Source organism: Scyliorhinus canicula, chromosome 24, assembly GCF_902713615.1.
Source record: "Scyliorhinus canicula chromosome 24, sScyCan1.1, whole genome shotgun sequence".
In the NCBI taxonomy this organism is placed as follows: Eukaryota; Metazoa; Chordata; class Chondrichthyes; order Carcharhiniformes; family Scyliorhinidae; genus Scyliorhinus; species Scyliorhinus canicula.
In genome coordinates, this window is record NC_052169.1 from 16,997,176 (window position 1) to 17,016,781 (window position 19,606).

General features: G+C 44.3%; 1 protein-coding gene across 8 annotated transcripts in view; it reads right to left on the reverse strand.

The window, feature by feature from the left end:
- Positions 1 to 19,606, reverse strand: part of herc1 (HECT and RLD domain containing E3 ubiquitin protein ligase family member 1) — a 239,823-nt gene that overhangs the window by 180,066 nt on the left and 40,151 nt on the right. For all 8 annotated transcript variants that reach the window (XM_038784383.1, XM_038784384.1, XM_038784381.1 and 5 more), the window contains 5 exons: positions 16,403 to 16,498; positions 15,425 to 15,619; positions 12,476 to 12,787; positions 12,134 to 12,230; positions 450 to 593 (listed from right to left, as the gene is read on the reverse strand). In XM_038784383.1, coding sequence (XP_038640311.1) covers positions 450 to 593; positions 12,134 to 12,230; positions 12,476 to 12,787; positions 15,425 to 15,619; positions 16,403 to 16,498 — 844 coding nt within the window. The remainder of the gene's footprint in view (positions 1 to 449; positions 594 to 12,133; positions 12,231 to 12,475; positions 12,788 to 15,424; positions 15,620 to 16,402; positions 16,499 to 19,606) is intronic.

The window sequence follows — 19,606 nt, forward strand, 5'->3', positions numbered from 1 at the left end:
TCTGGGAAAGTTTTTCCTTTATTTGGGAGCAGACATCACATCTCGCATCCTTCCAACCAAACACCTCAGCATAATTCTTTCAGATTGATAAAAACAGAACACTGAACTGCAGAATTGGTTTAAGCTTAAACCAATATCATTTGGTACACCAGGTTAAAGTCCAACAGGTTGTTTTGAATCACTAGCTTTCAGAGCACAGCTTCTTCCTCGGGTGAGGAAGGAGCTGTGCTCTGAAAGCTATGATTCGAAACAAACTTGTTGGACTTTAACCTGGCGTTTTAAGTCTTCTTATTGTGCCCACACCAGTCCAATGCCGGCATCTCCCCATCATGGATATTATACAACACATCAACCATTTTATAAAGTGAAGCGATTACAATTGTTAGTTGATTGCCAGAATTGCACACCAAAGGTTTTGTGCAACTTTACTGTAACAAATGATTACTTACCATTATCACCTCCTCCAAAAGACCATGCCGTTCTTCCATCCTTAGATAATGCAATTGTATGTGAACTTCCACAAGAAACCTCTCCTACATTGCTAATATCCTTTACCAAAGTTGGGATGTTGCGGCTATTGCTATCACCATGACCTATTGAACAAAAATGGAACAATAAATAAGACTTTGCATTACTTCATCTCATCACATTTGTTATTCTAATTGAAATGTGAGCAAATTATACCGCTTCCAAATTCTGGTATAAAACGGATGGTAAAGCAAGTGCATATCCAAATGAGACATTGCTCACATGTTTGCGTTTGGAAAGCTACAAGATTTTAAATCATTTGGGATAGTGATCAGTAAACCTGTCCAATTACAAGCACAACTCAAACAGTTGGTGGGAAACAGCGACACCTTCTTTCCCTTCTACTATTGTGACGGGGTTTATTCAATGTCCACAACATACTGGCTGATATGATCCAGTTTGAAAGAACACTTGTGGCTCCTACTGGAAGTGGAGAAATATAAAAGTTCTCTAAAGACTCACTCAACACAAGCCCTCCCGCGAAACCAACTTCCGTCACAATAGAGGGAATAGATTCCAGTCAGAAATGTAGAAGAGAATGTTCATGTCACAGGAGATCTTGGCTGCCTGAAAGGGGCATAGATATCAGCCACGCAAGGAAGACCAAGGGCTCTGCAGGTTTGACGGGAGCATGCAAATGCTGCTCCAAATTGTGGCGTGACAAATGGTAGTTTCATAAGTCACATCAAGCCAAGTGTCAAAAATGGCTGGTTAATTAAAGTCTTAATATTGTTCAATATCACCCGGGGGATCAAAAGGAGGGGATTGGTAGGCTCCCACTGAAAAGGGCAGGGAGGAGCTTTCGGTATCTGGGAGTCCAGGTGGCTAGGAGCTGGGGGGGCCCTACTCAAGCTTAACCTCACTAGGCTGGTGGAGCAAATGGAGGAGGAGTTTAAAAGATGGGACATGTTGCCGCTGTCGCTGGCGGGCAGGGTGTAGTCAGTCAAGATGACGGTCCTCCCGAGGTTTTTGTTCCTGTTCCAGTGCCTCCCCATCCTTATCCCGAAGTCCTTTTTTAGGAGGTTCAACAGGAGTATTACGGGATTTGTATGGGCGCATGGGACTTCGAGGGTGAGAAGGGTGTTTTTGGAATGGGGCAGGGATAGGGGGAGGCTGGCGTTGCCCAACCTCTGTAGGTACTATTGGACTGTCAACGCAGCGATGGTGCATAAGTGGGTAATGGACGGGGCAGGGGCAGGATGGAGATGGTGTCCTGTGTGGACACGAGCCTGGAGGCGCTGGTAACGGCGCCATTGCCGTTCCTTCCAACGAGGTATACCACGAGCCCGGTGGTGGTCTCTGGGGGCAATGGAGACGGCATGGGGGGAGGTGGGGGGCTTGATGGAGTCCCCGATACGGGGGAACCACCGGTTTGTACCAGGGAGAATCGATGGTGGGTTTCTTCGCTGGCACAGGGTAGGTATTAGGAGGTTGAGGGACCTGTTTGTGGATGGGAGGTTTGCGAGCCTGGGTGAGTTAGAGGGGAAGTTATGGCTCCCCCCGTGGAACATGTTTAGGTACGTGCAGGTTAGGGCGTTTGCCAGGCGGCAGGTGGAGGGGTTCCCTCTGCTGCCCCCACGTGGGGTACGGGACAGGGTGCTCTCGGGGGTGTGGGTTGGAGGAGGGAGGATTTTGGATGTGTACCACGTCATGCAGGAGGTGGATGAGGCCTCGGTGGAGGAGCTGAAGGGTAAATGGGAAGAGGAGCTGGGTGAGGAGCTTGAGGAGGGGACGTGGGTGGATGCCCTGGAAAGAGTGAATTCCTCCTCTTCCTGTGCGAGGCTTAGCTTCATACAGTTCAAGGTGCTACATAGGGCCCACATGACCAGGACGAGGATGAGTAGGTTTTTCGGGGGCGAAGGTAGGTGTACTAGGTGCTCGGGGAGCCCAGCGAACCATGCCCATATGTTCTGGGCATGCCCAGCGTGGGGGTATTTTGGAAGGGGGTAGCAAGGACGGTATCGAGGGTGGTAGGATCCAGGGTCAAGCCAGGCTGGGGATTTGCAATTTTTGGGGTTGCAGTGGAGCCCGGAGTGCAGGAGCCGAAAGAGGCCGGTGTTCTGGCCTTTGCGTCCCTAGTAGCCCGGCGGAGGGTTTTGCTTCAATGGAAGGATGCGAGGCCCCCAAGCATGGAGGCCTGGATCAATGATACGGCGGGGTTCATCAAATTGGAGAGGGTGAAATTTGCCCTGAGGGGATCAGTACAGGGTTTTTTTAGGCGGCGGCAGCCTTACCTTGACTTCCTGGCAGATCGGTAGGAAAAGAGGCCGGCAGCAGCAGCAACCGGGGCGACGGGGGGGATGTGTACATGCGTTTATTGAATATGCCGGGTGCTTACCTATTTCTTCTTTTTGTAGTTGCTTTGCGGGGGGGGGGGGTTATTGTGCTTTTTCACTTTTTTTTGTTAATCCTGTTTTCTTGTTGTTATTTTCTGTTTTTGATATTTTTTGAAAATCTCAATAAAAATTATTTTAAAAAAAAAATATTGTTTAATATACAGAGATAGAGTATTTACAGAAGTTCATTAATCTCAACAGAAGGGGCATGTGTAAGGTACTGCATTTCGCCTGCAGCTCAACACATTCAGTCCCTCGCGACGTCTCTTACCTGTGTACTAAATGTTGAGCTAATGTCTTCTCTCAAGAGTCACTCATTCGCACAAGGCAACCATACTGACCCTAGAAGTTTGCAAGTCACAATTGCTCATCTGCAATAACTAGCTATCCTTCTGACATGAGACGTTTTAAAATCACGTCATCACCCACATTGATTTCTACAAGAGACTGTAAATTCTATGATTCTATGACCTTACAACCATGAGGTTTCTAACAGAAAAGTAATTGGGAAAGCAAGTTATCAGAAGAAAGGAGGGCCCATAAAATATGCTTTCTTTCCAAGTTTAAAACAGAAACATCGCCAGACCTGGCTCAGATTTGTTGAATAGGAATTTATTTGGAAACAGCGAAGGTTCAAGAAAACAAAAAAATTAATGGATGATTGGAATTCATAAAAATTAAGCGACGGGGAGCGAAAAAATAGAAAGAAAATAGACAAATTATAGATTACAAAAGGGATTAGGTAGATAGAACATAGAACGATACAGCGCAGTACAGGCCCTTCGGCCCACGATGTTGCACCGACATGGGAAGTCAAAAACTAAAGGCCATCTAACCTACACAGATAGCAGAAGGCCAAATAGTTAGTTCTAATAAAGGATAAACTGAATAAAATTTTAATAGTTTTCACAAAGACTGCAAACTAATCATTTGCAAATGGGCTAAATCATCCACAATAGTTAATTAGTAAGTAAAACAAGAAGAAACTGGATGGATTAAATATCTACAAAGCTCCTGGATTGAATGCATTAGATCTAAGGGAGAAAGTAAGATTTCCTGTCCGAGATATGTTGCAGCCCCATAAAAACCCCCAAGGATCGTCAGATGGCAAATGCAGTTCCTGCTTTCAAAAATAGAGTAAGATGTGAAACTGGTATTAAAGGCCAGCTTGCCCAACATTTATTAGGGTAAATGCACACTTTTTTGTTTTACAGTGTGCTATAAATAAATATTTCAAAAGCATGTAGGTATCGAAGGGATAGGTCAACACAGAGAGAACAAGGAAGGTATGTGGTTCCAACCTAATGCAACTTCTTTATGGATGTAACCCAGACAGAGGGCAAGAGCTAACACTGGATAACGCCATCGAGCTAGCATTGACCCGATTGGCTAAATGACTCCCTTCTGTGCCATAATAGCAACTACACAAAATGACATTGGATGCTTCTTAATTCATCCAAAGTTAGTAAAACTCAAAATTGCTCTTCCTGGAAAAGGGTTATCCATTCAGGCCCATGATGTTCAAGATAATTGAGTTGCGTGTGATAGGGGCTCTGTGGAATGTACATATAACCATTGGAAATAGGAAAAGATTAATTATCCAGAGAACTTTGGATCAATTACATTGATAGATTATATAGAATCATAGAATCACTACTGTGCAGAGGAGGCCATTTGACCCATCGAGTCTGCACTGACCTCTGAAAGAGCACCCTACCTAGGCTCACGCCCCCACCCTATCACCAAAACTCAATCTAACCTTTCCTTTTGAACATTAAAGGGCAATTTAGCATGGCCAATCCACCTAACGTGCACATCTTTGGACTGCGAGGGGAAACCGAAGCAAGCCCACACAGACACAGAGAGGAAATGCAAACTCCATACAGACAGTCATCCAAGGCATTGAATCCAGGTCCTTGGCACGATGAGGTAGCAGTGCTAACCACCTGGTCACCGTGCCGCCCTATGGATTGGGGCAACTGAAATCTTAAATTTCCGTTTTTAATCCATATTGTCGTTTGAATTATGGTCACAGGCTGGTTTAGCACATGGCTAAATCGCTGGCTTTGAAAGCTGACCAGGGCAGGCCAGCAGCACGGTTCAATTCCCGTACCAGCCTCCCCGAACAGGCGCCAGAATGCGGCGACTAGGGGCTTTTCACAGTAACTTCATTTGAAGCCTACTTGTGACAATAAGCGATTTTCATTCATTCATTTCATTTCAAAAGGGTCTCCACAGGCAGACGGTGCAAACTAGATAAAATTTGGAGAGATCATAAGTCGCAAAAGGAAAAATATACCAATTCTGCGATTTTTGGATGGGAAGGACATTAATAATAGATTTCCAAGGTCATGGATTCAAATCAGCTGGCATCTCTAAGTAAACTGGATCAATATCTGTCGAGTAGAATGACTTAAAGATTGTAGTGATATCACTGGAAATTAATCATGGGGCAGCAGATATAGTGGAATCGATGCCAGATTGTCCCTCAGCTCCCTGGACTACATCCCCTCATACACCACTGCACCCCTTTCCAGTGTGATTAACAAGGCCCTCCACTCTATCACATGCACTTCTGTTCTCACCTCTTCTCACCCTGGTTCACTCCTCAGTCACCCTCAATACCGTTCGTTTTTAAAAATAAATAAATTTAGAGTACCAAAAAACTTTTTTCCAATTAAGGGGAAGTTTAGAATGGCAAATCCACCTACCCTGCACATTTTTGGGTTGTGGGGGTGAGACCCAGACAGACATAAGGAGAATGTCCAAACTCCACACGGACAGTAACCCGGGGCCAGGATCGAACCCGGGTCCTCGGTGCCGTGAGGCAGCAGCCACCGTGCCGCCCGCCCTCAATACCATTCTACCTTTCAATGCAAGTGCAGAAGATGCAACACCTGCTCATCCTTTCTTACTATCCAAGGCCCCAAACACTCCTTCCTAAGTAAAACAATGATTTACTTCTTTCAATTTAGTAGTGTCCCTGCCTCTGGCCCGAAGGTTTAGCCTAGATTCCCACGCCAGGACGAGATGGTCAAGAGTTGTATTTCTAACACAAGCCAAACAGATTGATCATCAACCTGCAATTCTCCCAAAACACACCAATGGAAGGTGGGAAGAGTGGGAGATTTCCCTGGTCAGCCACGTCAGGGGAAAAGAAAAATCAACATTACTTTCCAAAGTTCCATACTGCACTAAGCATGTAAAACTGCATGTGGCCACAGCAACTCTGACGTCAAGTGATCTGTAACACACCACCACCGTTTGCTGTTCGCATTGTGGTCTCCTCTACAAACAACTCTTACAGTTTACAAGTATAACGCGCTTCCTGTCACTTGCCATTTCAATTCTCCACTTTGCTCTCTCTCTGACATTTCTGTCCTTGGCCTGCTCCAGTGTTCAAACAAAGCGAGCTCGAGGAACAGCACTTCATCTTTCAACTCGCACTTTACAGCCTTCTGGACTCAACACAGAGGTCAACAATTTTAGATCATAACCTCTGCCTCCATTTTCTGCTTTTTGGTCACCTCATTTATTTTGTTATTCCTTCACTTTGCATTCGGACAGCTACTATTCAGACATTAATACTTCTCCTGGATACATCTTTTGATTCTTTACCCATTTCCACTCCCTTTAGTTTCTGCACCAGTGAAATCATTAGGCACGATTCTCCGCAAATCTGGCGTGCGTGAAGGCTGGCGTGAAACTGGCCGTGTTTCACGCCAGCCTCGGAGCTCCGTCCCGGGACCCGATTCTCCCCCCCCCCCCGGGCGGGGCTAGTATCGGGGCCGGGGGAATCACGGCGACACGGAGTTAGCGAACGTCGCTAACTCCGCCCGCCAAGAGTCACGGCGGCTGACGCGCACGATGACGTCAGCCGGACGGCTCCAACCAGCGCATGCGCGGATGACGTCATCACGCAGACATGTCAAACCCGCGCATGCACGGGCAGTCATGCCCCTCAGCCGTCCGGCGGACTGATCCTGCGGGGCGGCGGAAGAACAAATAGTGCGCGGGTATCGGACCCGCTGCACGCGATCGGTGCCCACCAATTGCAGGCCCATGCCACCCTTGGCACGGCCATGCCAATCAGTGCCATGGTTGTCCGGGACGGGCACTTTAAGGCCGTTTTCACGAACGCTGAAAGCAGATGTAATCGCGGCCGTGAAGACGGCCGTAAACTCCGCGGTATTCGGCCCATCGGCCTGCGGAGAATCGCTGTTCGCCGTAAAAAACGGCGAGCAGCGATTCGTGTCGGGGGGCGGCCGGAGGTGGGAGGGAGAATAGCGGGAGGCCATGAAAATTGTCGGGAAGGCCCTCCCGCTATTCTCCGACCCGTCGTGGGCAGCAGAGAATCGCGCCCATTGTGTCATTTAATCACTCCAACACTCCACCCATCACAGACCTTTCATTATGTTCTTACTCCCTCGCTCCCTTTTCACTAACTCAAGACCTATCACATTTCTATCTTGCCTCAATTCTGTTGAAAGGCTAACTCGGTTTCTCCTTCCACTGATGTTGCCTGACCAGAGTATTTCCAGTATTTTATTGTTTTTAATCCATATTGTCCTTTATGTTATGGTCCCCATGGAGACCAGTCTTTTAACTTTTTTTTTAATGAATTCCGTTGACCAACTGCAAAGGATCATGGGACAATACTTTACTGTAATAAACAAGCTAAAAACAATATTGATCAACACCATTTTTGTGGGCAATATTATACAGTCCCAAAGCATAATAAATGTGCAGCAATTGTTACGCAGAAAAGACTGGTTTAAGCTATGAAGTTCCTTGCCAAATTACACAAGATCTCGGTGTCCATGTACATAGATCCCTGAAAGTTGCCACCCAGGTTGATAGGGTTGTGAAGAAGGCCTATGGTGTGTTGGCCTTTATTGGTAGAGGGATTGAGTTCCGGAGCCATGAGGTCATGTTGCAGTTGTACAAAACTCTAGTACGGCCGCATTTGGAGTATTGCGTACAGTTCTGGTCGCCTCATTATAGGAAGGACGTGGAAGCTTTGGAACGGGTGCAGAGGAGATTTACCAGGATGTTGCCTGGTATGGAGGGAAAATCTTATGAGGAAAGGCTGATGGACTTGAGGTTGTTTTCGTTAGAGAGAAGAAGGTTAAGAGGTGACTTAATAGAGGCATACAAAATGATCAGAGGGTTAGATAGGGTGGACAGCGAGAGCCTTCTCCCGCGGATGGAGGTGGCTAGCACGAGGGGACATAGCCTTAAATTGAGGGGTAATAGATATAGGACAGAGGTCAGAGGTGGGTTTTTTACGCAAAGAGTGGTGAGGCCGTGGAATGCCCTACCTGCAACAGTAGTGAACTCGCCAACATTGAGGGCATTTAAAAATTTATTGGATAAGCATATGGATGATAAGGGCATAGTGTAGGTTAGATGGCCTTTAGATTTTTTCCATGTCGGTGCAACATCGAGGGCCGAAGGGCCTGTACTGCGCTGTATCGTTCTATGTTCTATGTTCTATGTTCTATGTTCTATGTTCTAATGCAAACCATTTACCTGTAGGAAATTTGTTAAGGAAAATACATGTTTAACAGTTCGAGCAGAAAGGATTGCTCAAAATTTGCTTCAATCAGCATAAGCAGATACTGCCCAACGGCAAATCTCAGACATACAAATGATACCCAGATTGGTTAAAAAAAACACCATAACATTTGGTATTTCATCAAGGTGTGGGGATCTCGAGGTTAATTAACCACCAGTCAGCTCTCGCCCTCAAAAGGAGAAAGCAGCCTATGGTCATCTGGGACTATGGTAACTTTACTTAATTAAATAAACACACATGCATTCCAACAACATGCTAATCTGCTTTGTTTGTTTCCCTCCATCTAGTTCCTGCACACAGTGCTTTTTAATATTTTGTTGTTTGCTCCTAAAGCTTTCAATACATCTTTTATTCAATCTCCTCTACTGCTAAACCCCAATTCCCCTCTCCCTACCAAATTAGTTTAAATCTTGTCTTGTTTATTTATTAAGTGTTAATTTCAGAAGGCTGCAGGGAGCACCAGTTGAAGGGAGCCTCTAAAACCTTACTGGTATTGGCACTTGTGATAAGCCCTGATTAATAGGAGTATTAATAATAATACTGTACCTCGGGTGGGTAGATGGTTCCTGGACATAGGCACAGACATGCACACTGAGCTTTCTAGATGTTTCTGAAAAACTCTCAATTATCTCCCAAACTCTAATGTATGGAGGCAGGGTACCACAGTGCTCTAAAATGATGTCTCTTTCGAGTCCCAAAGTACTTTAGTCATTGCTTTATAGGCACATGAACTTATAGAACGCGTTAACTTCCTGCCTGAAGACTGCTCCCTTGTTTGATATGCATTAGCAGAAGTTTGTTGCACTAATTGTGCGATCTGAACATGCAAGCGAGGAGTGGTTACATTACAACAATAGCTTGCATTTGTAGTGCATCTTTTAGATAACATCAATGATGAACCAAAGGAGGAGCATTGAATGTTTCTTTCATTCATGGGGTGTGGGCGTCACTGGCTGGGCCAGCATTTATTGCCCATCCTCGGAGGACATTAAGAGTCAACTACATTACTGTAGATCTGGAGTCACATGGAGGCCAGAACAGGTATGGACAACAGATTTCCAAAAGGACATTAGTGAACCAGTTGGGTTTTTACGATAATCGACAATGATTTCACCGTCACTATTGGACTTTTAATTCCAGACTTTTTTAAAATTCAAATTTCACCATCTGCCATGGCGGGTTTCGAACCCAGGTTCCCAGAGCATGACTCTGGGTCTCTGGATTACTAGTCCATTACACCATTGCCTCCCCACTATAGAACTGGACAACCAAAAGCTTGGTCAAAGAGCTAGTTTTGCATTAATGTCTTAAAAAGGGGGGGACGAAGCAGAGTCGGTGGTCAGGTTAAGAGAAGAAAATAAAGAGTTTAGGCCGTGAAAGTTTAAGACAAGGTTGCCAAAAGTGAAGTGAAAGATTAGGAGGATGGGGGAAATAGACAAGAGGTCAGAGGTGGAGGAGCGCAGAGTTCTTGGAGGGTTGTCAGTCTGGGATCTTTAGAGACAAGATAGGTCGAGAACATTTATATGCACCATGGTGGATCAACTTGACCAAGTAGTTTTTATGAACCACAACCTTGATTGAGATACAGTGGATTGGATTCAATTGGATTGAACTACAATCCATTTGTAGGGGAAGTCTGGCCTTGCATCCTATTCCAGGTTGGAAAAGTTGGCCTTAAACTTCAGGAGCAAGAGGTTGTTGTCTTGAGCAATTTGGAACTTTCCGTCTACATGCAAAATAAATCATAGAAAAATTTATAATTGGTGAAGGGAACACAGTTCCCTTGATCAGCTACAAAGCATCATTGTAGTGCTGGTTGTATATAGGAGCTGGGAAGAAGAGCACAGGAAACTATATAGAGGAACAAGATCGTCTAGATGGAAGTAAAGTTCAAACATGAGGCAGACAACATTAGCAACTTTCATTTAGATACTGTATTCAAGAGCCTCGAGTCTGTTTATACTCAATATGGCATCACTTATTCAGATAGGTACCACAGTACCCAAATGGAATTTCACTAATGCTACTGCTTGAACTGCTTTCAAATTCTCCCCTAGATATTGCATAAAGCTCCATTAGTATCATATGACTGATGACAAAGCTGTTCAAAACTTTTGAGGAAGAAAACTCATCATCTGATGAGTTCAGTTTCAGTCAACACACAAATTTGAGCTGGAGTTAGGGAGATAACAGTAACCTCAAACAAACATAATAATCCAATGGTCAAATTCTACTGTAGGTCCTGACGGCATGTTATGGTCTGTCGTGACAGAAGAAAAAATTCCTTTGCAACAGCTTATCTAGAAAATTGGAACGAGTAAAACGGATAGAATACTGGGCGAAATGTATATGGGCTGCAGGGCAGCACAGTGGTTATCACTGTTGCTTCACAATGCCAGAGTCCCAGGTTCGATTCTCGGCTTGGGTCACTGTATGTGCGGAGTCTGCATGTTCTCATTGTGACTGTGTGGGTTTCCCCCCACTAGTCCTGAAAGACGTGCTTTATTATTATTGTTAGGTGAATTGGACATTCTGAATTCTCCCCGTGTACCCGAACGGGCGCCGGTATGTGGCGACTAGGGCATTTTCACAGCAACTTCATTGCAGTGTTTTGTTCTATAAATGTAGCGTACCCAATTATTTTTTTTCCCAATTAAGGGGCAAATTAGCCTGGCCAATCCACCTAACCAGCACATCTTTGGGTTGTGGGGCTGAAACCCACGCAGACATGGCATTGCAATGTTGATGTAAGCCTACTTGTGACAATAATAAAGATTATTAATTATTATTATTATTATTATTGGGGGGGGGGGAAATAGAAGCCTTACGCAGAACAATCCATATTTAGAATGTCCTCCCTCTCCATAAAATGCATTCTGAAAAACACCAAAATCGGCCTCATGGAAAATAAATCCTCAAACTGCTCATTATGGTTACTGGATAATTTAGCATCTGAAGGATCTCCAGGGAGTTCCTTGTTTTCCAATAAGTCTCCGTTCTCACTAACAATGGTGGACGTATGAATATAGAAGTACTGGAAGAGGATATGGAATCATTTTATTTAACTGCAGAGAAAGCTTGCTTCTGGAGGACAGATGTTATCTAGTATTTGCATTAACACGAGACTGAAAGAAAGCAGAAGCAAAGGCCCTGACCACAAATTTTCAGTCTTCCGCAGTTATGTAAATTGTACCAGGATGGGGGGAGGGTAGATCACGTAACACCTCAATTCTAGCATGGAGAGAGGGACGAACCTGCCGACTGCACAGCAGTTAGTCGAATATCATCTCGGGAGCTAGCTTTCTGAAAATGAGCATTGAAAGACATTTGGGTAAGGATTAAGCACATTATTCAGCTCAAGTGCTTGAATATAGAATTACATGTCATTACTTCCAGTTCAGTTAATAAAAATGAAGCAAGGGCAAATCAGGCCAAAACAAAATACTTAATAAGTGACGTCAATTGTTAGTCAGTATTTCCATTGTTTCGATTATTCGTCCCTCATCTAGGGGCACTAGCCCATTTATGTTGAGGATTAATCATACGCACTTGCAATCAGAGTAGGCCATTTGGCCCTTTGAGATTTTCGTGGTTCAACTGGAGGCTGTTCGGTCACACAGTGCTGACCCATCTTTGTATGGAACCCAGCATTCAGTATACATTGCCAAGCAAATTCAAAAATCCATCTTACCTAGCCTCCCAAAGTCGCCTTCACCCCAGGTGTACAATTCGCCATCTTCTGTAACTGCTGCACTGTGCCGATAGCCAGCAGAGACGCATACAACGGCCTTTAAAAAGAACATATAGAAACTTGTTTTATCACAAGCAATCACAGAGCACAAGTATTTCATTTTGATTCATCATTATAGTTTACTGCAACTCTTGCCAATTTTCGCCACGATTAGAGAGAGAAAAAAAGAATGTTGAATCAAGTTCCCCACTGCAGAAATATGAAACAACAAAAAGGCCATGGGCTTTCCTATCAAGAACTAAGCAAATTATAATTCTGAGAGTTTAATCATTGAACACTTACTTTCCCTTGCAACGGTCCCTGAATAAGTTTGGGATATTTCTGTGTTGAACTGTTTCCGTGTCCAAGTTTTCCATAGTCACCATCGCCCCAGCTGAAGACTTCTCCCTCGGTGGTAAATGCTAGAGTATGTCCGTCAGAACCTTTCGACGAGGAGATTTTTTTGATGGCGCGATGGGGTTCAAAAGTTAATTTTTTCAAGGTGGATTGGTTATTTGAATCACCTAGGCCTAGCCTTCCATAACTTCCCTTGCCGCAGGCTCTCACTGACCCATCCGATGAAATGACAAATGTGCAATACTGCCCAGCTTCAATCTAAGGGGGAAAGAAAACAAAAATCCAGGAAATGTGGCAATAATAACATGCACATTGCATTTAAAATAAGATCCAAACACTTAAATTATTGCATTCAATGGTACCAAAAAAAAGCGCTGCCCAAAAAGCAAGAACTCAAATCACAAACATGTCATTTATCCAGAATAGAATTGTAAAATAAATTTAAAGTACCCAATTCTTTTTTTACCCAATTAAGGGGCAAATTAGCGTGGCCAATCCAACTACCCTGCACATCTTTGTGCTATGGGGGTGAGACCCAAGAAGACACGGGGAGAATTGCAAACTCCACACAGACAGTGACCGTAGCTGGGATTGAACCCGGATGCTCGGTGCTGTGAGGCAGCAGTGCTAACCACGGCACCACCATGCCGCCCCAGCTCAGTTGAGAGTGATTTGGGAAGACCTGAGGTGGTCAAAAACACAAGTCTTTCTTTTCAATCCTGTTCTAAGGTTCTGCACATCCGAAGTGTTGTTTTACCCCTTTGCTTGATGGTGTATATAAGAACATAAGAACTAGGAGCAAGAGTAGGCCATCTGGCCCCTCGAGCCTGCTCCACCATTCAATGAGATCATGGCTGGTCTTTTGTGGACTCAGCTCCACTTTCCGGCCCAAACACCATAATCCTTAATCCCTTTATTCTTCAAAAAAACTATCTATCTTTATCTTAAAAACATTTAATGAAGGAGCCTCAACTGCGTCACTGGGCAAGGAATTCCATAGATTCACAACCCTTTGGGTGAAAAAGTTCCTCCTGAGCTCAGTCCTAAATCTACTTCCCCTTATTTTGAGGCTATGCCCCCTAGTTCTGCTTTCACCCGCCAGTGGAAACAACCTGCCCTCATCTATCCTATCTATTCCCCTCATAATTTTATATGTTTCTATAAGATCCCCCCGCATCCTTCTAAATTCCAACGAGTACAGTCCCAGTCTACACAACCTCGCCTCGTAATCCAGCCCCTTTAGCTCTGGGATTAACCTAGTGAATCTCCTCAGCACACCCTCCAGCGCCAGTATGTCCTTTCTCAGGTAAGGAGACAAAAACTGAACACAATACTCCAGGTGTGGCCTCACTAACACCATATACAATTGCAGTATAACCTCCCTAGTCTTAAAGTCCATCGCTCGAGCAATGAAGGACAAAACTCCATTTGCCTTCTTAATCACCTGTTACAAATATGACGAGTGTTAACCACAAAACCAAATGTTGTGGATTTGAAGAATTTCCTGTGATCATTGTATTAGCCAGCATGGTACAGGAGTGTCTCTCCTCTACTATGAAATGGATTCACTGAGGCTCTAAGCAGGATTTCTGCAAATCCACTAAATTGCAGCTCCCTTTCTGGGCCTCATTCGCCATTACATTTCCCCAACGAAGACAACACAGAGTCTTTGTATTCCATCCCATGCATTTTAAGATCAGCTCATTTTTTTGAGCTTTTATTTCTCTTTCCATTGCCCCAAATCAGCCAATTTAAATCAATAATCCAGAATGAATTATGTCACAATTCCTTTCAGCTCCTTTCCACCTGCCTGAATATCTCACACAATTTGATCACTTGAGAGTTGGCCATTTATTTTTGCGGCCCTTTTCATGACCAACATGTCGTTGCTCCATCAAAAATAGTTCTCGGCATTCTGTGCATCTAACAACACTGCCAAATATTTTACCAAAACCAGAAGCGTTGCTACAAGAACAAATACAGAAATTAGAAAACATGAAAAAAAATACTTTTTTCACCAGCATAATGGAATTTTCATGCAAATGGTGAGTGATCTGCAATAAGGAACATTGTGTGTGTCACAAGCATGATTACATTTCAAAAGAGATGATGAATCCTTCCCTGGAACATCGCTACTGAGGGGTTAGCTCAGTTGTCTGGACAGCTGGCTTGTGACACAAAGCGAGGCCAACAGTGCGGGTTCAATTCCAGTGTCGGATGAGGTTGTTCAGGAAGGCCTACCTTCTTTGGGTAGCATTGGTGACACAGTAGCAGTGGTCAGCACTGTTGTTGCACAGCGCCAGGGATCCAGGTTCCTGTGCAGAGTCTGCAAGTACTCCCAGTGTCTGCATGGGTTTACTCCGGTTTCCTCCCACAAGTCCCAAAAGACATGAATTGGACATTCTAAATTCTCCCCCAGTGTACCTGAACAGGCGCCAGAATGTGGCAACTAGGGGATTTTCACAGTAACTTCATTACAGTGTTAATGTAAGCCTACGTGTGACACTAATAAAGATTCTAGATTATTATTATTATAGATCAACCTTGCCGGAGGTGTGGTAACCCTAAATCCCCAGCATTTAGTTCTCAAAGGGGAAAGTAGTCTATGGTCATCTAGGACTATGGTGTTACCACAAAATAATTTGAATTAAATTGTTTAATGCAAGTTTGAGTTTAAAAATAATGGATTTGTGAAATATTCTAATATATTTATTCATACAAATTAATTTTCTTCGAGACAATAGACTAACCAACATCGTTAAACTCCACTCACGCCGTAATGAAACAGAAGCGATATCTATTGCCAGCTGCCACAATTCTATCATAGTTTTACAAAGAAAGCCCATTATAAAAATATTTGCAAGCAGAGTGGAAAATATATAAAGATCTACTTACAGTCTGAGCATCAGCAAAACTTGACGCTAATTTTGGCTGCAGAATTTTTTCCTGTGTTCCTTCAACCAGCTGATGACTGCTGTTGCTACCCCAAACATACACTTCACAGGTTTCTGACACCACAGGAGCATCTCCACTCTGCAAACTGTCAGGGCTTGCACATGTCCTGGAGTAGTCGGAGGCCATTCGACAAACCTACGAACCAAAAATTCAAGGAAAGTCATCAATTTCAAGGTTTAAATTACTAACACCAAATTAACACATGCCTAACCCAGATACTAAAAGTACTCGCCACACTTGCTCTTAACCGTCAAGAGCAATTAAGGATGAGACACAAATGCTAGCCTTGCCAATGACGTCCATGTCCCAAGAAGGAATTATTTTTTTTGAACTGCTTACATCTCAGTATAAGTCTATACTACAAAAGCCATTTAGATAGTTGCGCATGCGTATCGAAGGCATGGGAAAGTGCATTATAAAATGAAAGTTTTGTTCTAATCAATAAGTATTATTTTCTTTTTATTAGAAAATATTTTATTGAGGCATAAACACTTTTCAACAATAACATCCAACAGAACCCACAACGAAAATAACCCCGCCCGCAAACACAAACCCCAATCAACATGGTTTAGAACGACATACCGCCAACCCTTCCCGGCCCTCCCGCCATTGGTTTTCCTGTCCTTATTCGGCACTTCCATGCACCCACCCCCCACCACCACCAAACCTCCGAGCGAACCCCTCAAAGCAAATTTAATTTTCTCCAGCCTGTGAAACGGCATGTCGCTAACCCAAACCCCCGACTTCGGGGGCTCCGACTCCTCCATTCCAGTAAAATCCGTCTCCGGGCCATCAGGGAAGCAAAGGCCAAAACGTCGGCCTTTCTCACCCCCTCGGCTACAATAATGGGTGGCATTTTCAAAAATATCTACGAAAAGTAAAAACCAATGCATTGTGCAGCAGTGATATCTTACACACCTCTTCAAAGAGACAGAGAGCTGCTTCATATAATGAGCACAGTCCATCAGGCGTCCGAGTGGGTTCTCGCCACTGACTCCTATCAGCTGATGAACCCTGTGAAAATTAAAAGTGTTCGCAATTAACGTAAAATGTCAAGTGGATGTTATCAAAATTAGTGCCTGAGCAGCAAATTAGAAGTGGCGATAAGAGAATAATACACTCAGACAAGTGAAACAGCAGGGGAAAAAAGCCATATATACCCTCAAGAGTCCCATGCATGGAAAGGGACATCCAAAGATGCATTATAGGGAAGAGTGTAGCATTAACAATGCGACTAAGAGCAAAAGAGACAAGTTCAAAGGGAGCAGTGATGTTCGGGGGGGGGGGGGGTCTACAGTTGCTTCCTGGTGGAAGCCAGGAAGAGGAATTTAGAATGAGAATCCCACGGTAGGTGTGCCAACCATGGATCAGGCGATTTTTAACAGCTCTGAGAAAACAATTCCCTCTTTTCTTTATTCATAAAGGATATGGGATTGCTGGCCAGACCAGCATTTATTGTCCATACCTAGTTGCCCTCAAGGTGGTGGTGGTGAGCCGCCTCCTTGAACCGCCGCAGTCTGTGTGGTGTAGTACACCCACAGTGCTGTTAGGGAGGGAGTCGCAGCGATAGTGAAGGAACAGAGATATATTTTCAGGTCAGGATGCTGAGTGACTTGGAAGGCAACGTCCAGGTGATATTGCTCCCAGGTATCCGCTGCACTTGCCCTTCTAGGTGTGTTTGGAAGGTGCTGCCGAAGGAACCTTGGTGACTTACTGCAGTGCATCTTGTGGAAGGTACACACGGCTGCCATGATTTGGTGGTGGAGGGATTCAATGTTTGTGGAAGGGGTAGAAATCAAGCGGCTGATTTGTCTTGGATGGTGTTGAGCTTGAGTGTTTTTTTTAATATAAATTTAGAGTACCCAATTCATTTTTTCCAATTAAGGGATAATTTGGCGTGGCCAATCCACCTACCCTGCACATCTTTGGGTTGTGGGGGCGAAACCCACGCAAACACGGGGAGAATGTGCAAACTCCACACGAACAGTGATCGAACCTGGGACCTCGGCGCCATGAGGCAGCAGGGCTAACCCATTGCGCCGAGCTGATTGAGTGTTGATGGAGCTGCACTCACCCAGACAAATGGAGAGTATTTCATTAAACCTGACTTGTGCCTTGCAGATGGTGGACAGGCTTTGGGGAGTCAGGAGGTGAGGTTCTTAGTCGGTGCCAAATTAGTGAAGGTAACCAAGAGAACTTTACCAAGGAACTAGACAAAGACACAAAATGGTGTTTTGGCATTTGTTGTGGGCACAGGAAAATGTTTTACTAATATAATAAATAGCATGCTGGAAGTGTGATTAATTAGAGGACTTGGGAAGGGGAACTGTACTTAAAATACAACAGGGAAGGGAGCTGCCTGAATATCAGAGAGAGGGGCTCACTGATCGCTGTCAACTAAACTGCACAACAGGTACAATCCACCATCCTATCTCCATGTTATCAATCCTTATACCACAGGATCTCTCGAGATATGCACAGAAAATCTCTCTTGGGTCAGTTTGTATGCCATGAACAACTGCATTAAAAAACACAGATTTCTAATTTGCTTCAAACACCTGCCTCTACTTCACCAGCGAGTTGCAGTAACAAAACAAACAGGTGCATACTTTCCATAACCACGCATTCCCCAGAGTACAGAAAATGATGAGCAGCACATATATACATATATAAGTACTTGTGCACCTTTCCAAGTGACAGTGGATACTTTAACATGAAACTCATTGCTCTATGAAAGTGGTTTGCAACCCCCCTCCGCCCCCTCCCCCTAACTCCACTCCATCCCCCCCCCCCCAAAGTTGTGCAGATGAATGGGCATGTCTCAGAAGTCCTCGCGATGTTCTCTCTCAAACATTTGTTTCTCATTTTTTTGGAAGGGCGAATCGTTGAACAATGCCTCCTGGGTCACCTAATTCTTTGCTGCAATCATGTGATTCCAGAATTCCAGTACCTTAAAGAACACGAATAAAAGGAGCAAGGCAGATACAACACGAGGCTTTAAGCAAACAGTTGAAACGCACAAACAATCCTGGGCCTAATTTACACCCATCTCATCTATCATATCCAGCTTTAATCTGCCTTAAACACAGAATCATCACAACACAGACCACTGATCCCATACCAGCTCTCTGAAGAGCAATCCAGAAGAGTCAGTCCCATTTCCACCCCCACCATCGCTCTATCCCCGTAGCCCCTGCACGTTTAGTTCCGTCAAGTGCCCATCCAATTTTCTTCTGTAATCATCGATCGGCTCTGATTTTACACCCTTGCCGGCAGTCAGTCCCACTTGCTGCATTAAACAGTTCTGCCTCACATCACCCCTGCATCTATTCCCCGGTCCTTGTACCATCAGCTGAAGGGAACAGTCTAGCCTATTGAAGATCATATTATACACCTCTTCCCTCAATCTTCTTTGGACAGGCAGAGGTTGTTCTTCTTGGATCAATCTAACCTTGTAGCTAAAGTCCCTCATCCACAGAACCAACTCCTGCACCCTCACATCCTTCCTAAAGTACGCAGTAATAGTTGTGGCCAAACCAGAACGTTTAGCATTACTTCCCTACTGACTCACTGATGAATATTGTTTGCTAACCACTCTCTCAATATGCCCTTCAAAGATTGATGCACATGCACCCCAGGTCCCTCTGTGGGCATCCCGAGGTCCCTCTGTCACTGCACATTCTTTAGATCTGTGCCATTAAATACACTTCACCTCTTCCTATCCCTTGGGCCAAAATGCATCATCTCCACTTTTCTGTCTCAAGTTCCAGCTGCCACGTGTCTGCCCATTCTACTAGGCTTTATGGCCTGCTGCAGTTAATTGGTATCAATCTCATTTTAGTCACAACTCCAAGTTTGGCACCATCGACAAATTTTAACTCTTGTATTCCAATATTAACATCACTTGTATACATCAAAAAAAGCATTGGTCCTTAGGGAACACTTCTGTCTACCAGCCTCCAGAGTGAAAACAATAATTTACCAAAACACACTACTTTCATTGTTAAGTCAATTTATTTAATCCAAGCTGACACTGGCCTCCTATTTTCATTAGCCTCAATTTTGCTAACCAATCTTTTGTGGTACTTTGTTAAAATCCTCAGACAACATCTGCCAGATTTC